Source organism: Canis lupus, chromosome 27, assembly GCF_003254725.2.
Source record: "Canis lupus dingo isolate Sandy chromosome 27, ASM325472v2, whole genome shotgun sequence".
Classification (NCBI taxonomy): domain Eukaryota; kingdom Metazoa; phylum Chordata; class Mammalia; order Carnivora; family Canidae; genus Canis; species Canis lupus.
Genome location: NC_064269.1, coordinates 38,878,735 through 38,896,346, shown reverse-complemented (window position 1 = coordinate 38,896,346; position 17,612 = coordinate 38,878,735). Strand labels below are relative to the sequence as shown.

The window sequence follows — 17,612 nt, the reverse complement described above, 5'->3', positions numbered from 1 at the left end:
AATCTCTCTCTCTCTTACACACACACACACACACACACACACACACACACAGGCTGTGAATGGAAGACAAAAAGGCTTTTCTTCACTAGGGCTCCTGCTCCATTCGACTCCTCTCCCTAAAATCCATGCTGATCCACTGGAGGCAGAAAGCAGGAGGTAGGATGCAGGATGCTGGAGGCACTCTTCTGAAACAACCGAGCAATCACATAACAGCAAGCTCAGAAAAAAGAGAATTTTGGAGGGAAAATATGAGGAGGGCAGACAAAATTAGAAACCATTCAATGATAAAGATTTCTCTGCCAAACAAAATGGAGTCATCAGAGTCCAAGTGAGGATTCAAACATGTGCAATCCCTAATGCGCATAATGTGGTAGATGGGAGGGACGCCTGGTGGCTCAGCGGTTGAGCGTCCGCCTTTGGCTCCAGGCGGGATCCCGGGGTCCTGTACCAGGTTCCCCGCAGGGAGCCTGCTTCTCCCTCTGCCTGTGTCTCTGTGTGTCTCTCATGAATAAGTAAATAAAATCTTAAATAAAGAAGTGTGGCAGACAGGAGAGGTGGCTGGAGACCCTTTTCCCTAGGACTAATAATGAGATTATGCATTTGAAAGTGTTTCATAAATTCCAGAGTGCTCTACAAACGGAAGGAGTCAAATCAATCACCGCGCAGCTGATTAGTGGGAGGAAGACCACAGCCGGGGGGAGGGAAGGAGGCACCCAGGCCTGCCCAGCCCACACCACTACTGACTTTGGCTTTGGGACCCTGAGATTACAACGATGCCCCATCCGTGGACACTCCTGATTACCAATATCCAGCGCTTCTGTCAGGTGATGTGTCAAGATTTAGGGATGAGAAAATGTGGTCCATTCATGTCATGCGCAGAAAGGGCCCTTCCAGTGTCTATGTCAGCAGCCGCTGTAGGTCCTGGGATGGCACTTTGGAGAAGCCTAAACCGTGCCTGTCTTGCAGGGAAGTGTGAGGACGCCCCCATCTGATACCCTCGTCCCTCTCACCCCTAGTCTTCAGGAGCGGGCGAAGTGTTGGGTCAGGCCTCAGCCTGGCACCCGGCGCCATCCCTGGAGCAAAGGCAAAGTCCAGAGATAGCCTTCCACCCGGTGGCCAGGGCGGGCATGTGAGAGATAAGGGTCACACTTTGGACTCGGCCAGAGATTCGGCGTTGAGGGCCCCCAGGGTCCCGTGGCCCGTGCCCTCCTCTGCTGGCAGGGGAGGAGCGGGGAGCTGGCCACCCACCGCACCTGCAGACAAGGCGGACACCACAGGTCCCCGGCTCGTCAGCCTCACCTCCTCCCGCGACGCCCAGCCTCCCACTTGTGCCTCAGTACTCGGGCGCCGGCAAGGGTCTGGCCCCAGGGGAGGACGCGAGGGGCGCGCGGTTCGGGCCTTGCGCACAGGCCAGGCGGCGGGCGAGTTCGGCGGCGAAGGCGGGAGGGGAACGGGGCCCTGCGCAGCGAGCTCTCCCGGTCGGGCGGCGGGGAGGCGGCGGCTGCGCCCCGGGCACCGGGCCCGGGTCCCCCAGGGCCGCAGCGGCGCCGGCGGGGAGCGGCGGGGTCCCCGGCCCGCGGCGAGGGGGCGGGGCCGCCGGCTGTCCCCGCCCCTCTCCCGCCACCTGCCCTCCCGGCCCGGCCCTTCGCTGCCCGGGTCCCGCGGGCCTCTCGGTCCCAGACCCAGGCCGCGCCGCGGGGCGGGCATCGCGGGGGAGCCGGCGGCGACCGGGAGCCCCGCGGGCGGGGGGCGGCAGCGCGGGCGGCGGGCGCCGGGACACCTGCGGGCCCAGGTGAGCGGCTGCGGGGGCCGGGCTGGCGGGGCGGGGCGGGCGGGCGGGGCGGGGGCGAGAGCGAAGGGAAGCCGCGGTCCCAGGGGAGGGAGACGCAGAGGGAGGCAGCCAGCCCTCGGAGGGAGAATTATCGGGAGGGGGTCAGGGAGACCATGAACGTTTTCCTCTTTGGTTCCTAAATCAGAGAAACGTAAGGAAAGGGCTGAGCAGGGTCCTCAGGCCCCTCCAAAGGGGGACAAGCACCTGCTCAGGAGGCCTCTGCTCTCCAAGCCCTGCCCACTCAAAGGGCGGGTCCTCTACCCAGGTTTAGGGCGAAGGGATGGAGCCCCCCACCTGGCTCCCAGCTCCGTGGAGTGTTCCCAAAGCCTGGGGAAGACCAAACATAGCCTGCTGTCACTTGGCTCGTCGCTAAGCCCCGCGGCCTCATAGCTGTCCTCCCTCTCCTCCCTGTCTGTGGCCAGGAGGGTCCAGGTAAGGGGTGGGCAAACTTTCGGTAAAGGGCCAGATAGTGGATATTTTAGACTTGAAGTCTACAGGAACAATCTCTATCACCACTAGGAAGAGAACAGTGGTAGACAGTTGGAAAGGAGTAAATGTGGCTGTGTTCCAGGAAAACTCTATTTATCGTCCCCAAAATTTGAATTTTATATACTTTCCATGCGTTATGGGATATTCTTCTTTTGATGTTTTCCAATTATTTAAACACATAAAAAACATTCTTAGCTTCGGAGCTGTATAAAAATAGTGGGCAGGTGGTGCTGTCTCCAGATGCTCCCCACCCCATGGCCTCCCTGCAGCTTTACTCTAGGCTTCAGGGAGGGTGTGGCTAGGTACCAAGGGAATACCCCTGTGGGAAGAGGGGACATCCAGGAAGCCCTGGGGACCTGCCTGTGACCTTTGCTCCCAGCTACTCTTAGGACTGCAGCATCCTTTGAGGCTCATGAGGGAGCTTGTACCCCAAATGTGCATACATGGGAGGAAGAAGGCATAGCTCCCAGGGGCTTTCTACCCAGCGTGCGGGGTCATACCCTACCCCCATTAAGTCACAGATAGGCAGCTCTGCTCCCAGATAAGTGACAAGGCCTTGGCTCTTCCTCCCCATCCCCCACCCCATCATCCTTCCCTCCTCCCTCCCCCTGATCAAGGCTGGCCCTTCCATTCCTTTATTTTCTCTTTGCAGCCTCAGGGGATCCTTCTCTCCTGGACATTGAAGCTATGACCCTTCAGAGGTGACCTGGGAGAGAAGAGATGCAGACCTTTGCTCCTCCAGATGAGAGTCCCTTTCGAGGACTTGTGGCCTCCCGCATTGAGACCTATGGGGGCCGGCATCAGGCCTCCAACCAGAGTTTTCCTGGCAGGTCCCTATTTCCGAGGAGGTCCTGGGCTGGTGAGTCCAGATTGCCCCAAAAGTGACCTGGTTGGAGCAGAAGGGAGGATATGGGGTCTCTGGAAGCCCTGCTCTGTTCTTATCCCTCACCCCTGCTTTTTTTCCTGGGTTTCAAGGGAGAGGAGGGCAGTGTTGGGCCAGGCTCCCAGGACTCCACACCCATCCCTGGCAGATGGAGCAGGTGAGGCAGAGAGCCAGGAGAAGCCAGGCCCTCCCTCAGAGGAGGTGCTGTTAGACAGGTCTGAGGCCTGGAGCTGGGCAGAATGGGGGGGGGGGGGGTTGCTGAGAGGGAAAGCGAACCACTCTGCTGGGGTGGGCACCTCCCAGATTCCCGCCTCTACATGGGAGGAGCCTGTGAGCTCCCAGAGACCTGCTCCCTCTGAGTCAACACTGAAGGAAGAGCAAAGGTTAGGGTGTCCCTATTCTACAAGTGGGGAGGAGTGGAGGGGCCTGCCTTGGCTTCTCTGTGGCTCCACCCTCCTGGCTCACCTCAAATACTGACCAAGGAAAGAAGTGTGGAGGCCACATAGTCTTTCCCTCTGCCTCCAAGCTTCCTCTCCACCTTGGGGACTGTTCTGCTTCCAGCTGGGGGTATCCCCTACCTTCCTAGAAGAGGATTTGGCCCTGGGAGATGGGCAGGACAGTTGGGGACTCTCCCAGGATGAGGACAGGAAGGGAGACTAGGAAGTATGTGGTGTTAGTCAGGCCACAGGCAGATCAAGGAATGTGACCAGGCCTGCCCAGGAGACTTGTGGCCGTGGTCTGTCTCTCATGCAGAAGCGCAGCCACTCCCAACTGGAAAGGACAGGGCTCCATGCCCCCCGGGGAGGAGGCCACACATGTGTGTGCCCTTATCCCCACATGAGAGGGAAGCCACTCCCAGTGGGGGGAAGCTGTGAGGGACTCAGAACGCAGTGTGCACTGTGTGTTGTGTGTGCAAGCCTACAGTACGAGGAGCACATGTGTGAGGGGGCGGATGCTGGAGGATTATCCACAGCAGGGCTCAGGTGTGTAAGTGCCCATGCCCCTGGTCTAGGGGCCCCCACTTCCAGCTCCGGGCCCACTGGGGGAGCCAAGATGGTGCTCCCCTGCCCAGCTCAGCGTGGCCTCCCTGGCAGCAGCTGCTGTGACTCAGGGCAGGAGTGGCTCAGCCCAAACTGGTTTGAGGTGAGAAGTGAGCCAGCCCCACTTGCAGCGGTAGGGGACACCATCTGGAGTCGAGCCTGGCCCTCACTACCTCTCTGAGACTTCTGGAGGAAGGGAGGTGCCCCAAGAGCTTACCCCTCTCTCCGTCCTCCAGGATCCCAGTGGTCGACGCCTCCAGGGCTACGTCCCCTTTGCCAAGGGTTCTGGCCACATCCGAAGCGTGTCTCCCCTGAAGTTGCGAGAACCAGAGCCCGAGAAGAAGCATGGAGGCCATTTTGGGGCTGGCCCACCACACTCCCCCAAAGTCAAGGTAAGGGGTCCCTCTTCTCCCATCCTCATGCTCACAGCCTGAGCTGTAGTGTCCTCCACAGATGATCAGGGTGGAGAGAATGGCCAGCCCTTCCAAGAAGCTGGATTCAGGTTCTGTGTAGAGATCCTCTCAGGGATGCATCTCTAAGCCATGCTGCCTCATAAAAGTGTCCATTTTATAGGCAAATGTCAAAATGTTGCCTGAGACCACTGGTTCCCTAGCCCTCTCTAGTCTCTACCTGAAGATCCCTCTGAAGGGGTCTATCTCAGAAGAGCCCTGGAAAGTATCTCTCTGGTCAGGGAGCCTAGGTCAGACTCCTCTGCCAGACCAAGGTGCCTCTCTATTCATGTTCCAGCAACACCCTTTCCCCTATACCCCAGGCTTCCGTGTCCCCACTCACAGTGCTACTTGCCACCTCCCATTCCCAGACACACATGTGCGTGGACAGCCATCCCCAGGCCAGGGGTCTGAATGCCCAGGAAACGGCCAGGACTGATCCCTTTTCGGCTCCCCCAGGAAGTCACCAATGCCCACCAGCTGGAGATGAGGCTGCATACATTCAGCATGTTTGGGATGCCCCGCCTGCCCCCTGAGGACCGGCGATACTGGGAGATAGGAGAGGGCAGCGACAATGGCCTGGTCATTGAGAAGTCCTGGAAGGAGCTGGTTCCTGGGCACAAGGTGGGCCTGGAACACAGTGTCTGTCCCTGTGGTGTTGTAGATGCACGTATACACCTCAGGCCCGGAAGAAGGAAAGGCCTGAAGAAATGGGTTGGAGACATCTTGCTCTAGGTTCAGCTCCTGGTTCTGCTGCTTACTAGTGACACCTGGATGGAGACAGGAAACCTCTCTCTGGGCCTCAGTTGCTTCATCTGTAAAATGGGGATAACATCACCTACACACTTGAGGATTAAAAGGTCATCTATGAAGTAGATTCTAGTAGCATTTGACAGGTGGTAGCTGCCATTCTTTTTATCACACCCCTACTGAACCAGCACTATCCCCACCCCAGGAGATGAGCCGGGAGCTTTGCCACCAACAGGAAGCCATTTGGGAACTGCTGACCACCGAGCTGACCTACGTGCGGAAGCTCAAGATCATGACCGATGTGAGCTTCCCTCAGCTCCAGACCAGGCCCCTGCTTCAGCCATCCACCCACCTCCTTTGCTTTGTCCCCCACTCCCCCAGGGCAGGAAGGGAGGGCCACGGAGGAGTGTGGGGAGAAGGGGGGAGACAGGCAACCAAGAGATCCCCCCATTTGAGACCTGCTGGGGATCTTTGGGAAGCTGGTTAGCAGTGGTCAAGCCAGAGGTGGGGACACATAGAAGGGCTAGGTTAGGGTCCCAAGAGGAGGTCAAGCACTGAAACCCTTATCTTTCCCTGCCTCCAGCTCCTTGTCTCCGGCCTGCTGAACTTGCAGCGAGTGGAACTGCTAACCGAGGTAAGTGGGTGCTCAGGAGAATCCAGCACATCCCAAGCTCTGAGGCCATGGAGGGGAGTGGGATCCCAGAGAGCCCCACAGGCTGCTCTGTCCAAATTCCCATGGCCCCGTTTTCTAGGACACCCAGTGCCCTCCTACTCCCCTTCCTGCTCTAGACCCCAAGCAGGCTGGCCTCTGCTATTTTCCAGGACTCAGCAAGAGCTCAGCTGAAGTGCCAGAGGAGTAGAAGGGAAAGCCCCAGCCCCTTAGATCTCTCAGCTCCCTTGCAGGCTTCATCCCTGACCCCACCCTCTGCCAGCCAAGTTTATGGGTCCTCACCTGTCCATAGCCAGGGCTGCCTGACAGTGACCTCCCAAGGCTTGTGGCTAAGTTCTGCTCCCTCCTCCAGGTGTCAGCTGAGACCTTGTTTGGAAATATCCCCAGCCTGATTCGAGTCCACAAGAGCTTTTGGGAGGAGGTGCTGGGGCCCACCCTGGAGGAAACTCGAACCTCAGGCCGGCCTCTGGACCCTGTCAGCCTGCAAAATGGCTTCTTGACGGTGAGACCTGACAAAGGGCCATATCTGGCTGGGGCAGGCCTGGGAGATCCCAGAGAAGTCCTGTCTGCAGGGCATGCCTATTCCATTTGACTTGAGGGAGTCTGAGGGCATAGCCCCCATCCCAGAATATTGTCTCACCTCCTGCCCTTCTTTCCATAGATATGACCTCTGTCCCAAAGGTTCTTTGGTCTTTTAGTGACTCTTTTGAAATGAAATGCAGCTATCTCAGGGAAGGGTTATACCTAATCTCTTAACTACAAAATCTTACTTCTTAGCCAGAGGTCCATTGCCAAACAGCTGGGAGAAGACTGGAGCCTAAGCAAGGCATCCCCTGGGTGACTAGGGGAGGGGGATGCAAAAGGTTATAGGGCACCCAGAGCATGGAGAAATGTGGTAAGAGGCCTAGAATCAGACTTTCTTCCACAATTTTACCCAGCTGGGAAACTATGGGCCTTGCAGAGCTGGAATGGGGTACAGAGGTGGAAGGGATAGTCTCCTGGAGCCACAGGCAGTCCTTTTCCACAGGATCAGGGCTTCTGGGCAAACCTCAGGTCACTACCCACCACCTGTGTGAAATGGGACCTGCAGTGTCCAGCTCTGAAAACATTCCAGCTGAATTATTGATGATGAGAGAGTACGTCCAGAGCGGCAGGGCACAGCAGGGGTTATGCATGGGGGCTCAGAGGGTGGCAGGGCCTGCCACCCTGGGACCTCAGTTTCTCCCTGGAATCCAGAGAGAGGAACTGGCAGTCCCAGGGGATAGCGTCATGGGGGGTAGGGATTGGTGCGAGCTGAACTAAGTGTCAGTGAGAGGCTCTCTCCGCCCTGCTCCCTCTGTTCTGTAACTGGAGGCTGGATTTCATGATCTTCTTCCCCTGCCTGCCATATCTGTCCCTCAGTTCAGCCAGCGGTTCCAGCCCTATGTCCAATACTGCCTACAAGTGAAGCGGACCATGGCATACGCCCGGAGCAGCAAGACAATAATCCTCTCTTCCATGCCTTTGTGCAGGTGGGAAAGAGGGAGCCTGGGAAAGGGGCTGGGGTGGATCCTAGACAACCAGGTCATCCCTGATCTCCAGCTGGGTCCAAGGCTGAGTCCATCACTAGAATGGGGGAGCAGGGGGACTTGCAGACCCCTTACCCCCCTGCCCTCCCCTGCTGGCAGTGGTGTGAGAAGCACAAGCGCTCCGGAAGGCAGATGCTGGGTGACCTGCTCATCAAGCCCCACCAGCGCATCACCAAGTACCCCCTGCTGCTCCAGGCTGTGCTTAAGAGGAGTCCTGAGGCACATGCCCGAGAGGCCCTGAACACCATGGTAGGTGGCCTGGCAGGGCCATGCCCTTGGGAGCTGGGGACTGATGTGTGGGAACTGATTTCCAGGAAGTCTTAAAGGTCTCTTTCTTCATATGCACGTGGCACTGGCTAGCCGCCTGTGTTGTCATTGATTGGGTTACATGTACAGGGTAAGGAGCTGAGCTCTTCCTCCTTTCGTACCCCGCCTGTCACATAGATTGCTGCTGTGGAGTCATTCCTGCGACACATCAATCAACAGGTTCGCCAGGGCGAAGAGCAGGAGAGCCTGGTGGCCGCAGCCCAGCGCATCGGACCCTATGAAGTGCTGGAGCCGTCCAGTGAGGAGGTGGAGAAGGTGAGGGAGGGCAGAGGGAAGGAGGCTCAGAAAAAGCAAGACCCGCAGGGAAACAGATTAGCAGAGGCCTGGAGGGTTCGGGACAGAGGTGCCACAGAAGGGCCTTGCCCAGCATTCTTTCCCCATGAGGAGAGCCTAAGAGGTGAAGTTCCAAAGAGTGAGAAGGAAGTACTGGATGTTTCCTCTCCCTCCAAGAGGGCTAGGATGAGAGGAGGAGTTTCTGGTGACAGAACATAGAACCACTGTGGCTGGGAGAGGGAGGCAACCCTACCCAGCCCCACGATCCACCCTACCCCATGTCCCTCAGAACCTGCGTCCATTCTGCACCCTGGACCTGATGTCCCCCATGCTAGGAGTTGCTTCTGAGCACATCAGGCAGCTGCTGCTGGAGGGACCCGTGCGAGTGAAGGAGGGGCGAGAAGGGAAGGTAAGGGGTGTGAGGAAGGTTGGAGAAGATGAGAGGTAGATTGAAGAGAAGGGAGGGATGCTGGGAGACAGAAGAAGAGTTAGAAATGCTGGGAGTGGGCAAAGAGCTGTGTTTGTATGTCTGTGTGTGTGTCTGTGTCTATGTGTGTTGGGAAGACAACATGGCATGGCTGAGCTCTGGTTGTTTGTATGTCCCTGAATCAGCCATGTTCCCTGCCTACAAAGGGAGAGGTGGGACCAAAGTGCCACCCCTTCCAGCTATTAGCATTCCACGGTTCTGAACTTGTCCCTTGTGCACGTGCAGACCCATGCATGCACACCACACAGGAGCCTGATCTGTGTCCCACCCTTCCCCTGCTCCAGCTGACCCTTTCTCTCTCCTGCACATGCTTCCCAGCTGGATGTGTACCTCTTCCTCTTCTCTGATGTGCTCCTGGTGACCAAACCCCAGCGCAAGGCAGACAGAGCCAAGGTTATTCGCCCCCCACTCATGCTGGAGAAGCTTGTGTGCCAACCACTACGAGACCCTAGTATGTCTCTCCTATGGGGAACTTTCCTTCTCCTTTCCCCTTGGCAAGGGGAAGGAGCAGTCAGGATGGGCATCAAATAAGGTCTAGCCCTTGAGCAGACCTTCTCCTCCACCCAGACAGCTTCCTGGTGATCCATCTCACTGACTTCCAGTGTGTCTCCAGTGCCTTCATTGTGCACTGCCCCAGTGCTACAGACTGTGCCCAATGGCTAAAGAAGACCCAGCAGGCCCAGGTATGTGAAAACCAGAGGTGGGAAGGGGTGGAGGGGTCCTCAGAGGTCAGAAATGGGAGCACTAGAGGGAAAGAGGAAGAGAAAGAGGCTGGGGTGGATGCAGGTTCAGCCTGGCCCAGCCTCTCAGGAGGGAGACACAGCCTTAACCATCCACAAGGGGATGAAGGAAAGCCTTTGGCCAGCTACCGTGCCAGTCACTGGGAGAGCCCAAGATGGCATCCCCTAAAGGTTTTAATGCCCTGAAACAATGATCTTCTGAATGTCATCTTCCATTCAACATTCATGGAGTGCTAGGGAATCAGGAAATAATAAAGCACCATTCTTCCCCCTCAGGGAACATGCACTGCAGCCAAGCTAGACAAATTAGGATACAAATATTAGAAACATGTACACAGAATGGAACGATGACCAAGAAGAGAGTAATTCATTCTGTCTAGTGGGTTGGTTGGGAAAGGGACAGTGCTGAGGGAAGTATGCTGAGACACCTTCACAGAGAGGCTATCGTCTGAGCATCATTTGTGGGAACAATATAGGAGTTCATTAGGGGAACAAGGATGGGAAAGAAGGGTATTCCAAATGGAGAAGCAGAACGTTCAAATGCAAGAAACATGAAACATCGTGTGTATTGAGAGAACTGTTGGCTTAGTAGTTCATATTACCAGGATATAAAGTCCAAAGGCAGGCATAGTGGCAGAGAGGCTGGGAGGTAGGTACTCTCAGATCATGCCTGCTACTGGATGCTTTGCTAAGGAACTTGAACTTTGTCCTATAGATGACAAGGAGCAAGTGAAGGTATTTAATGGGGCAGATTTATATGATAAAGGCTAGAGGAATTCAAAAGATCCAAATGGAGCTGTACTAGTTACCACAAACTTAATGGCTTAAAGCAACAGAAACTTATTCTCTCACAGTTCTGGAAGCCAGAAGTTGGAAATCAGAGTGTTAGCAAGCCCACATTTCCTCTCCAAGACTCTAGAGGAGAATCCATCTTTGCCTCTTCCAGCTTCTGGTGGCTTCCTTACCTTGTGATTGTGTCACTGCAGTCTCTGCCTCTGTCTTCATGTGGCCTTCCTCTCATATGTCTCTGTGTCCAAATCTCCCACTCAGTCTCTTGTGCAGACACCAGTCATTAGATATAGAGTCCACCCTAAATCCAGGATGATCTCATCTTGAGATCCTTAACTGACAAAGTTTGCACATCTGCAAAGACCCAAATAAGGTCACATTCACAGGTTCTGGAGGTAAGTACCTAGACATATCTTTCTGAGGCTTCTGTTCAACCCATCATGGAGCAGAATGGTCAAAGATTAAAGATTTGGATTGGCCTTTCAAGGACAGGGAAGACTCTGAGCAGAAAAATCAAGGGAGCAATTGGGTTGGATTATTTTGGGGACAATGACCACATCTGTCTAAGTCTGAAGCAAAGGGTTTGTGTGAGCAAATGAGAGGGCAGGTTCTACAGGACCCCCAGGAGCTACAGAAGAGTGTGGACAGGAAGGCTGAATTGAACGGATTGACAAGAAAGAGCCACCATTGATTCTTGAGCAAGGGAATACCATGATTAAATCAGTGTGTTCTTGAATTGAGAGCTGGCAGGGTGATAGGTGGGCTGGGGGAGGGAGAGATTGGTGGCAGGAGATTTACTATACCAGTTTGGGTGTGAAATATTGAGGTTTAGTGCCGTCTTCTTAGGTACATGTTGCAAAAAGGGGGGAACATGTAGGGGGTGGGTGTAGAGAAAAGAATTAAAGAGGAAGAGACAGGTGAGCCCTTGGGAAGCTGTGATTAAAAGCCTATATTGAAAGCAGGAAAAGCCAGGTTCAGACATCAGGTCTACCTCTTCCTAGCCAGATGACCTTAGGTGAGTTATGTGGCCTCTCTAAGCTTCCATTTCTTCATCTGCAGTGGACACAAATGATAACAGTCCTTGCCTCATAGAGAAGAGTCAAAGAAGTCATTCTGATAAAGCAGGCAGCATACTGCCACTCTAGGTAAATACTCCCTGATACAGGTCACAGGTTAGAGAGAACAGAGGATAATCTCCTTCCCAGAGTTCCCATTTGAAAGATTGCTTTGGCAATGGAACCCCTGAGTAAAGTGAAATTACAAAGAGAGAAACCTTTTGGATTAGTTGTGGCTTCCTGGGAGGGGTGGGTCTAGGGTAATGATGTAGTGGGAGATAGCCAAGTGGAGGTATCTTAGGGGCTTTGGGAAGTATAGAAACAGCCCTGGGGTTCAGGTGGAGACAAAAGATGAATTATGAAAGTTGCTAAGAGAATAGATCTTAAAAGTTCTCAGCCAGGAGAAAAAAAAAATTATAAAATGTAGGGTGACAGATGTTACCTGGACTTACCGAAGTGATTATTTTGTAATATATACAAATATTGGATCATTAATGTGTACATCTGAAACTAATAAAATGTCAATTATACCTCAATTACAAAAAAGAAGGTATTGTGAACAAAGAAAGAAATCTTAATTAAGATTAATCTTAATCTAATCTAAATCTTAGAGTACTTCTAAAGAATGCAACTTCATTATTATTTTAACAGTTTATTTTTTAAAGATTTTATTTATTTATTCATGACAGACGTGGAGAGAGAGAGGCAGAGACACAGGCAGAGGGAGAAGCAGGCTCCACGCAGGGAGCCCGATGTGGGACTCGATCCAGGCATTCTGGGATCATGCCCTGAGCTGAAGGCAGATGCTCAGTCACTGATCCACCCAGGTGTCCCTTATTTTAACAATTTAAATCAAATTAGTGGTTCTCGTGGGGCTTGCTTTAATGAATAGATAATAATAATTTGTCATTGGCACATTAGAAGCCCTAATGCTTCTGAACCTTGTGAAAATAGTTTTGATCTTTAAATGATCTAAAGCATTCTTCCTGCAATCTTATCTATAATATCATATCATAATGTGGAGAGCCTGTTTAAGAAAAGGAAATCCAGAGTTTAGTCTCTGTTTAAATAGTGTAGGAAAGGGGCTCTAGTAAGGCCCCCTCTGCTGCCCTGGGGAGCCTTGTGGCTTGTTTAGTTATTCAAGGAAGTGGCAATCCTGCAGGGCTGAAAGACACAAGATCTTGAGGTTCTATCTTTCGTTCCTCTTTCTTTCTTTTTTTTTATGGCAAAATCCTCATATTTATTTTTTACTCTCCAAATTTATAGTTTTTAATACATTTAGAGCTCCCAGGATACCACTACAAAGCTTAGGATTTTATTCAAACTAATTTACCTCCAGAAGTCTCACTCCTACTTAACAGGTGAAAAGAGGTCACTTCTGATACATAACCAAGCAGTACACAAGCTCCCTGTCCTCATTTAGCAAAACAAAGAACAAAGAAACTGAAATTAGTGTATCCTGCTATTGTCTCACACCAAATTCTTATAGAAAACTGTTCTCTATTGTCATCAGTCTTTGTAAATTGATAAGGGCAGTAGAATATCTGTTGGTCCCCTTGATAGAGCAACCGCCCAGGAGTGGGACTATTTCTTTCTCCCCCTCACAGAAATGTAGGTGTAGATTTATTCCCCACAGGTCTAACCTGGGCAGCTTAAACTTTCAGAAAAAAAAAAATTAGCTTCTCTAGGGAAAACAGACTAAATCCTGGGAAATTTAGTCTGTTTAGGAACTGGGAAGAGGAAAAAGGAACGAGTGATGGGAATAGAAAAAGCTGTCAGAGATGGAGGTAAAAAAAAAAAAATGACCAGAGAGAGGCTGAAGCAGGCAGCTGAGGGAATATCCAGAGCCCAGCTCTTATGTGTTATCTGTGATTCTTACAGGAGTTATGTCACCTCTCCAACCCCAGTCCCCATCTGGGGAATTGCAGTGATAGTGGCACTACCATGCAGAAGAGATGGGATAATTATTGATGCTGCTTGGCGTGAGGCCCAGCACTTAATAGGCGCTCCATAAATGTTTGTTATTGTCATCATTAAAAGAAAGTGGTGGTCAGTGGCACCTAGGCAGGGTTGGGTACTGCCTGGGAAAAGGCCTCATAGCTGCTGTTCAGAGTCTGTAGACACCTTGAGAGATCCATATTAGTCTTCTTAGGAGCTTTGGGAGGAGCAGATGAATCTAGGAGCAACCTCAGAGGCAGAAGTGGGAAGAAGAGGCATTTCCTGTCAAGACTTCTGTTCTCCACCAGGGCAAAGGAAGAAGAATCCTTCTGGAGGATTCCTTCTGGGGGAACCCTCCCTTCCTCTTCTTGGCTTTGTGGAGGGGTCACATTTTGGCTCAGGCACCAATTTCCTCTTCCCTTCCCAACTTGTCTCTCTTCTTACCCAAGCTGAGAACATCCTCCCAGGGTTGCTAGAGAGGCTTTGAGGTGTCTGGGAGGACCCAGCCCCATTCCCTGGTTCCTGAGGTCCCCTTCCTCCCTTCTTTTTCCTTCAGTTGGACCAGGGGTAAGTTTAATGGAGATACTTGTATTATCCCACCCCTTCCTTCCAGCTCTTTCCCTCCACACACCATCCCTATCCTGGACTTCCCAAACACTCAGTTGAACTTGGGTCATGTGGGGCCAAGGGCATGGCATCTGAGCCAGACAAGCAGGCTGCTCCAGCTCCACCCTGGCCCCAAGAACAACTCCACCCACTGTCCTTACTAATTGTTCTATCCCACATTGGAGACAAGGGAGGAGGTCACAGGACCTGGCCTCGCAGTGTGCTGGTTTCCTATACTCAGGCCCTATCACCCCTTGCTCCTGCCAAATCACTAGTCTTCTGAGACTGCTAAGAATTTTTGCACTGCTTTGTCACTCACAACAGTGAGGGCCTGGAGACCCAGAGAAAGGAAACTTGCAATATAAACTTGATGTCATTTTCCTGTCCCTGTTTATCCATTTCTCCAACATGTCTCCTATCCTGCCCCAGCTACCTCTTGTGTTTCTGGAGAGGCTTTGGGAAAGTCCAAATGTCTAGTATTTGCTGGTTCGTATACCTCAAGCTGGGGAGATCATCAAAATATATAGCAACAAGTATGGCATGGTCATCATCCAATCAGAGTGGAGCATCTTAGGGGTAGGCAGGTGTCCTAGAGGTCCCCTGCTGTGCCACATATTATCCCTGTAGCTGCTGGATCTTGAGGAATCAGGTAGTCCTAGAGAAGGGAGGTAGGAGGCTCAGATAGCAGCCCTTTGCTTACCAGTTGTGGAAGTACTCCAATATTTTAACAGTGATACGGCCATACCAGTGAGTACTGATATCAGAGCTGCCCATAGCTGCCACCAGTACCTCGATTTTGCTCAGCCTCTGCCTTCAACCTCTTTGCAGGTTCTGCTGCCTTCCCTACCCCCTCCCAAGCAAATGTCATCCTTTAGCAACACTTTGCCCTTTAAGGCTGCCCTTCAGAAAACAGTGCAGTTGGTGAACCAGGACTCAAAGAGAAGGCCCAGTGCCAGTTCCACTTCTCTTCCCATGGGACCTTGAGCAAAAGCCTTTGTTTCTCTAAGTCTTGTTTTCTCATCTGTAAAATGGGCCAATATCTATGCTGTCCACCCTGCAGGGTGATGGTGTGTATCAAATGTCCACATGCATGTGGAGGTGCCCTGTAAGCCACTTCTCAGATGTCACTACTTTATTCTGAGGGCACCTGTGTGAAAATGTTGAGGGAAGAAGATAAAAATATGGTGTATCCTCTCTCCATTCCTCTTGCAATGGTCTTGCTTTCATCTCTGAAGGATAGCAGAGGAGAAAGCCTGGCCCCACCCTCCCTGGTGGCAGGAGGAGTAACTTGAGGCCCAGAACCATTCAGAACACTTCCATCACCATCATCAGGGAGGGCTTCCTGAAGGAGGGGACAGACTGGATGGAGGGCTTGCAGAGGGGGCATGAGAAGCAGGAAGAACTGTACAAGCAGGAGAAGGGGCCTTCTGTTCACCCCAGCCACCCCCAGGGCCAGGTCACTGTCTTTTGCTCCATTCCCCCTGTCTTTGGCTTCATTGACCTTGGCAGTTACTTATTCCGAGTCTCCATTTTTCTGTGGTAAAGAAGGAGTAACAAATTCTGTCTGCCTCATAGGCTTCATGGTATATTCATATCTGTGAAGATCAAATGAAATGATGTATGTAAAGCACATAGCACCTGTCTGGTACACAGCAAGTCTCAAACAAATGAGAGCTGTTAATGAAAGTATGCCCCCTCCCAGGCCACGCTGCAAAAGCTGAAGGCAGAGGAGTATGTCCAACAGAAGAGGGAGCTCCTGGCTCTCTATCGGGACCAGGACCAGGACCAGGACCAGGAGTCCTCAGGCACCAGGCCCTCCTCGCCTTCCCCGCCTTCCCCGGAGGGCTCTCAGAGCAGCGCAGAGGGGAGGTAAGACCCATGGGGACCACAAGTCTCTCAAAGTAGGGGAGCTGAGGGCAGGAAGAGAAGAGGAACCCACAGGCAGAGAAGTGTCATCACACCTTTGGGGGGCATTGGGAATAGATTGAGGAACCTAGGTTATGGGTTGGAGTAGAACAGGTTGGCCCCAGGCACACGAAAGGCCTATGGGACAGCCTAGGGGGTTAGCCAGTCTGCCGTTGTCTGGGTGAGGGACACAGACACAAGAGACGTGAGCTCCCTGAGAAGAGCAGGCTCTCCAGGCCAGGAATGGAGAGGGAAAGCCAGTATGGATTTGCAGAATACTTCACTGCAGGGCCCCAGGAGGTCCAAATCCCTGGAGTCAGAGGTTCGTTCACAGGAACACAGATATGCAGCAGCACGGTTAAGTAGAAAAAAGATCCATCACTTGGGGATAACCTGAAGGGAGCTCAGGAACCTCTCAGCAAATACCTGAGCACCTGCTTGATACAAGGTCCTAGCCCAAGTGCTGTGGCTAAAACGCCTTAGAGGGGCTCACGGTCTAGCCAGCAAGATGAGAAAATAATCATGCAGTGTGAAGGTGATGCCAAAGTTAAGTTTGGAGGAGGGGCCATTTCTGGATGGGATGAGACTTCCTAGACTTGAAGTTGATCCCTCAGCACCAGACTCTGACCATTTACTCTTACTATTACTTGTAGGACTCCTGAGTTTTCAACCATCATCCCCCAACTGGTGGTGACAGAAGACACAGATGAAGACTCTCCCTCGGTCCCAGATGATACCTCAGACTCTGGCTACGGCACCCTGATCTCAGGCTCCCCCAAGGGGCCCCACTATGTGAGCCGTCTACGCCCACAGGCCCTTCGGCGTGACCCTCGCCTCACCTTCTCCACCCTGGACCTCCGAGATGTTCCTTTGCGCCCTCGGCCTGCCAACCCCCAAGCTCCCCAACGCCGAAGCGCCCCTGAACTGCCAAGGCAAGTTATCCGAAGAGGAAGCAGCCTTCCCAGGGGAGATACACCAACCTGGTCTGAAGAAGAAGATGGGACCTCAGTGGGCGGGAATGTGGTAGTGGAAACCTTGCATAGGGCGCAACTCTGGGGACAGCACCCTCCATCCCCAACCCACACTGACTCTGCTGGGGAAAGCCCCTGGGAGTCCTCAGGGGATGAGGAAGAAGTGTCCCACTTTGTGGGACCTGACTGCACCCCCTCCCCCCGCCCTCTCCGGGCTGAGGATATGCTCAGAGAGATCCGGGAAGAACTGGCCAGCCAAAGGATTGAGGGCCTCCAGGAGCCTGGGAACAGCAGGCCTCGGAAGCTGACCCGAGGCCAACTGCAGAGGATGCGTGGGCCCTACATCATACAACTGGACACCCCCCTGTCCACATCGTAAGTGCTGAAAGGAAGGTGGCCTGGGAGGGAGCAAAGAGGGCTGGTATGGAGTGGGAAGGGGTGTCAGAGTAGGATGTTGGTGGGGACTGAGTCAGGATAGGAGGGCACTACCAGCACGGGGGGGATGGCAAGGAAGGGCGCTTAGCCTCACTCTTCACCCCACATCTGACTTGACCTAACACCCACATAATACCTTTCTTTTCAGAGAGGTGTGAGGAACGCTCAGGACCTTTGGCATTTCTCCCCAGAGGAAATCTCTGCCCCCAAGAGTGCTGGTCACCACCCCACCCCTGGACTCTACCTCAAGGACCACACTCCCCACTAAGAAGCCTGGCTCAGGCTCTCCGCCTCTTCTGCTCTGAGAGCTTTGGGGTCAAGTGCTGTACATTTTTGTACCACAGACCGGCCAGAGCTCCCCATAAAGTTGTGCATAAAAATGACTGCCTGGTCATTGCTGGACGAG

General features: G+C 53.1%; 1 protein-coding gene across 1 annotated transcript; it reads left to right on the top strand.

The window, feature by feature from the left end:
* Positions 1 to 1,670: 1,670 nt before the first annotated feature.
* On the top strand, positions 1,671 to 17,589 carry PLEKHG6 (pleckstrin homology and RhoGEF domain containing G6). The gene is given in 18 exon segments (XM_025461925.3): positions 1,671 to 1,792; positions 2,097 to 2,263; positions 2,973 to 3,179; positions 4,480 to 4,635; positions 5,152 to 5,316; positions 5,648 to 5,743; positions 6,026 to 6,076; positions 6,465 to 6,614; positions 7,514 to 7,577; positions 7,580 to 7,623; positions 7,780 to 7,929; positions 8,125 to 8,262; positions 8,570 to 8,689; positions 9,086 to 9,218; positions 9,335 to 9,450; positions 15,598 to 15,764; positions 16,454 to 17,146; positions 17,355 to 17,589. Coding segments are annotated over 16 exon segments (2,370 nt in total). The 5' UTR covers positions 1,671 to 1,792; positions 2,097 to 2,263; positions 2,973 to 3,062; the 3' UTR covers positions 17,365 to 17,589.
* The last annotated feature ends 23 nt before the right edge of the window (positions 17,590 to 17,612 follow it).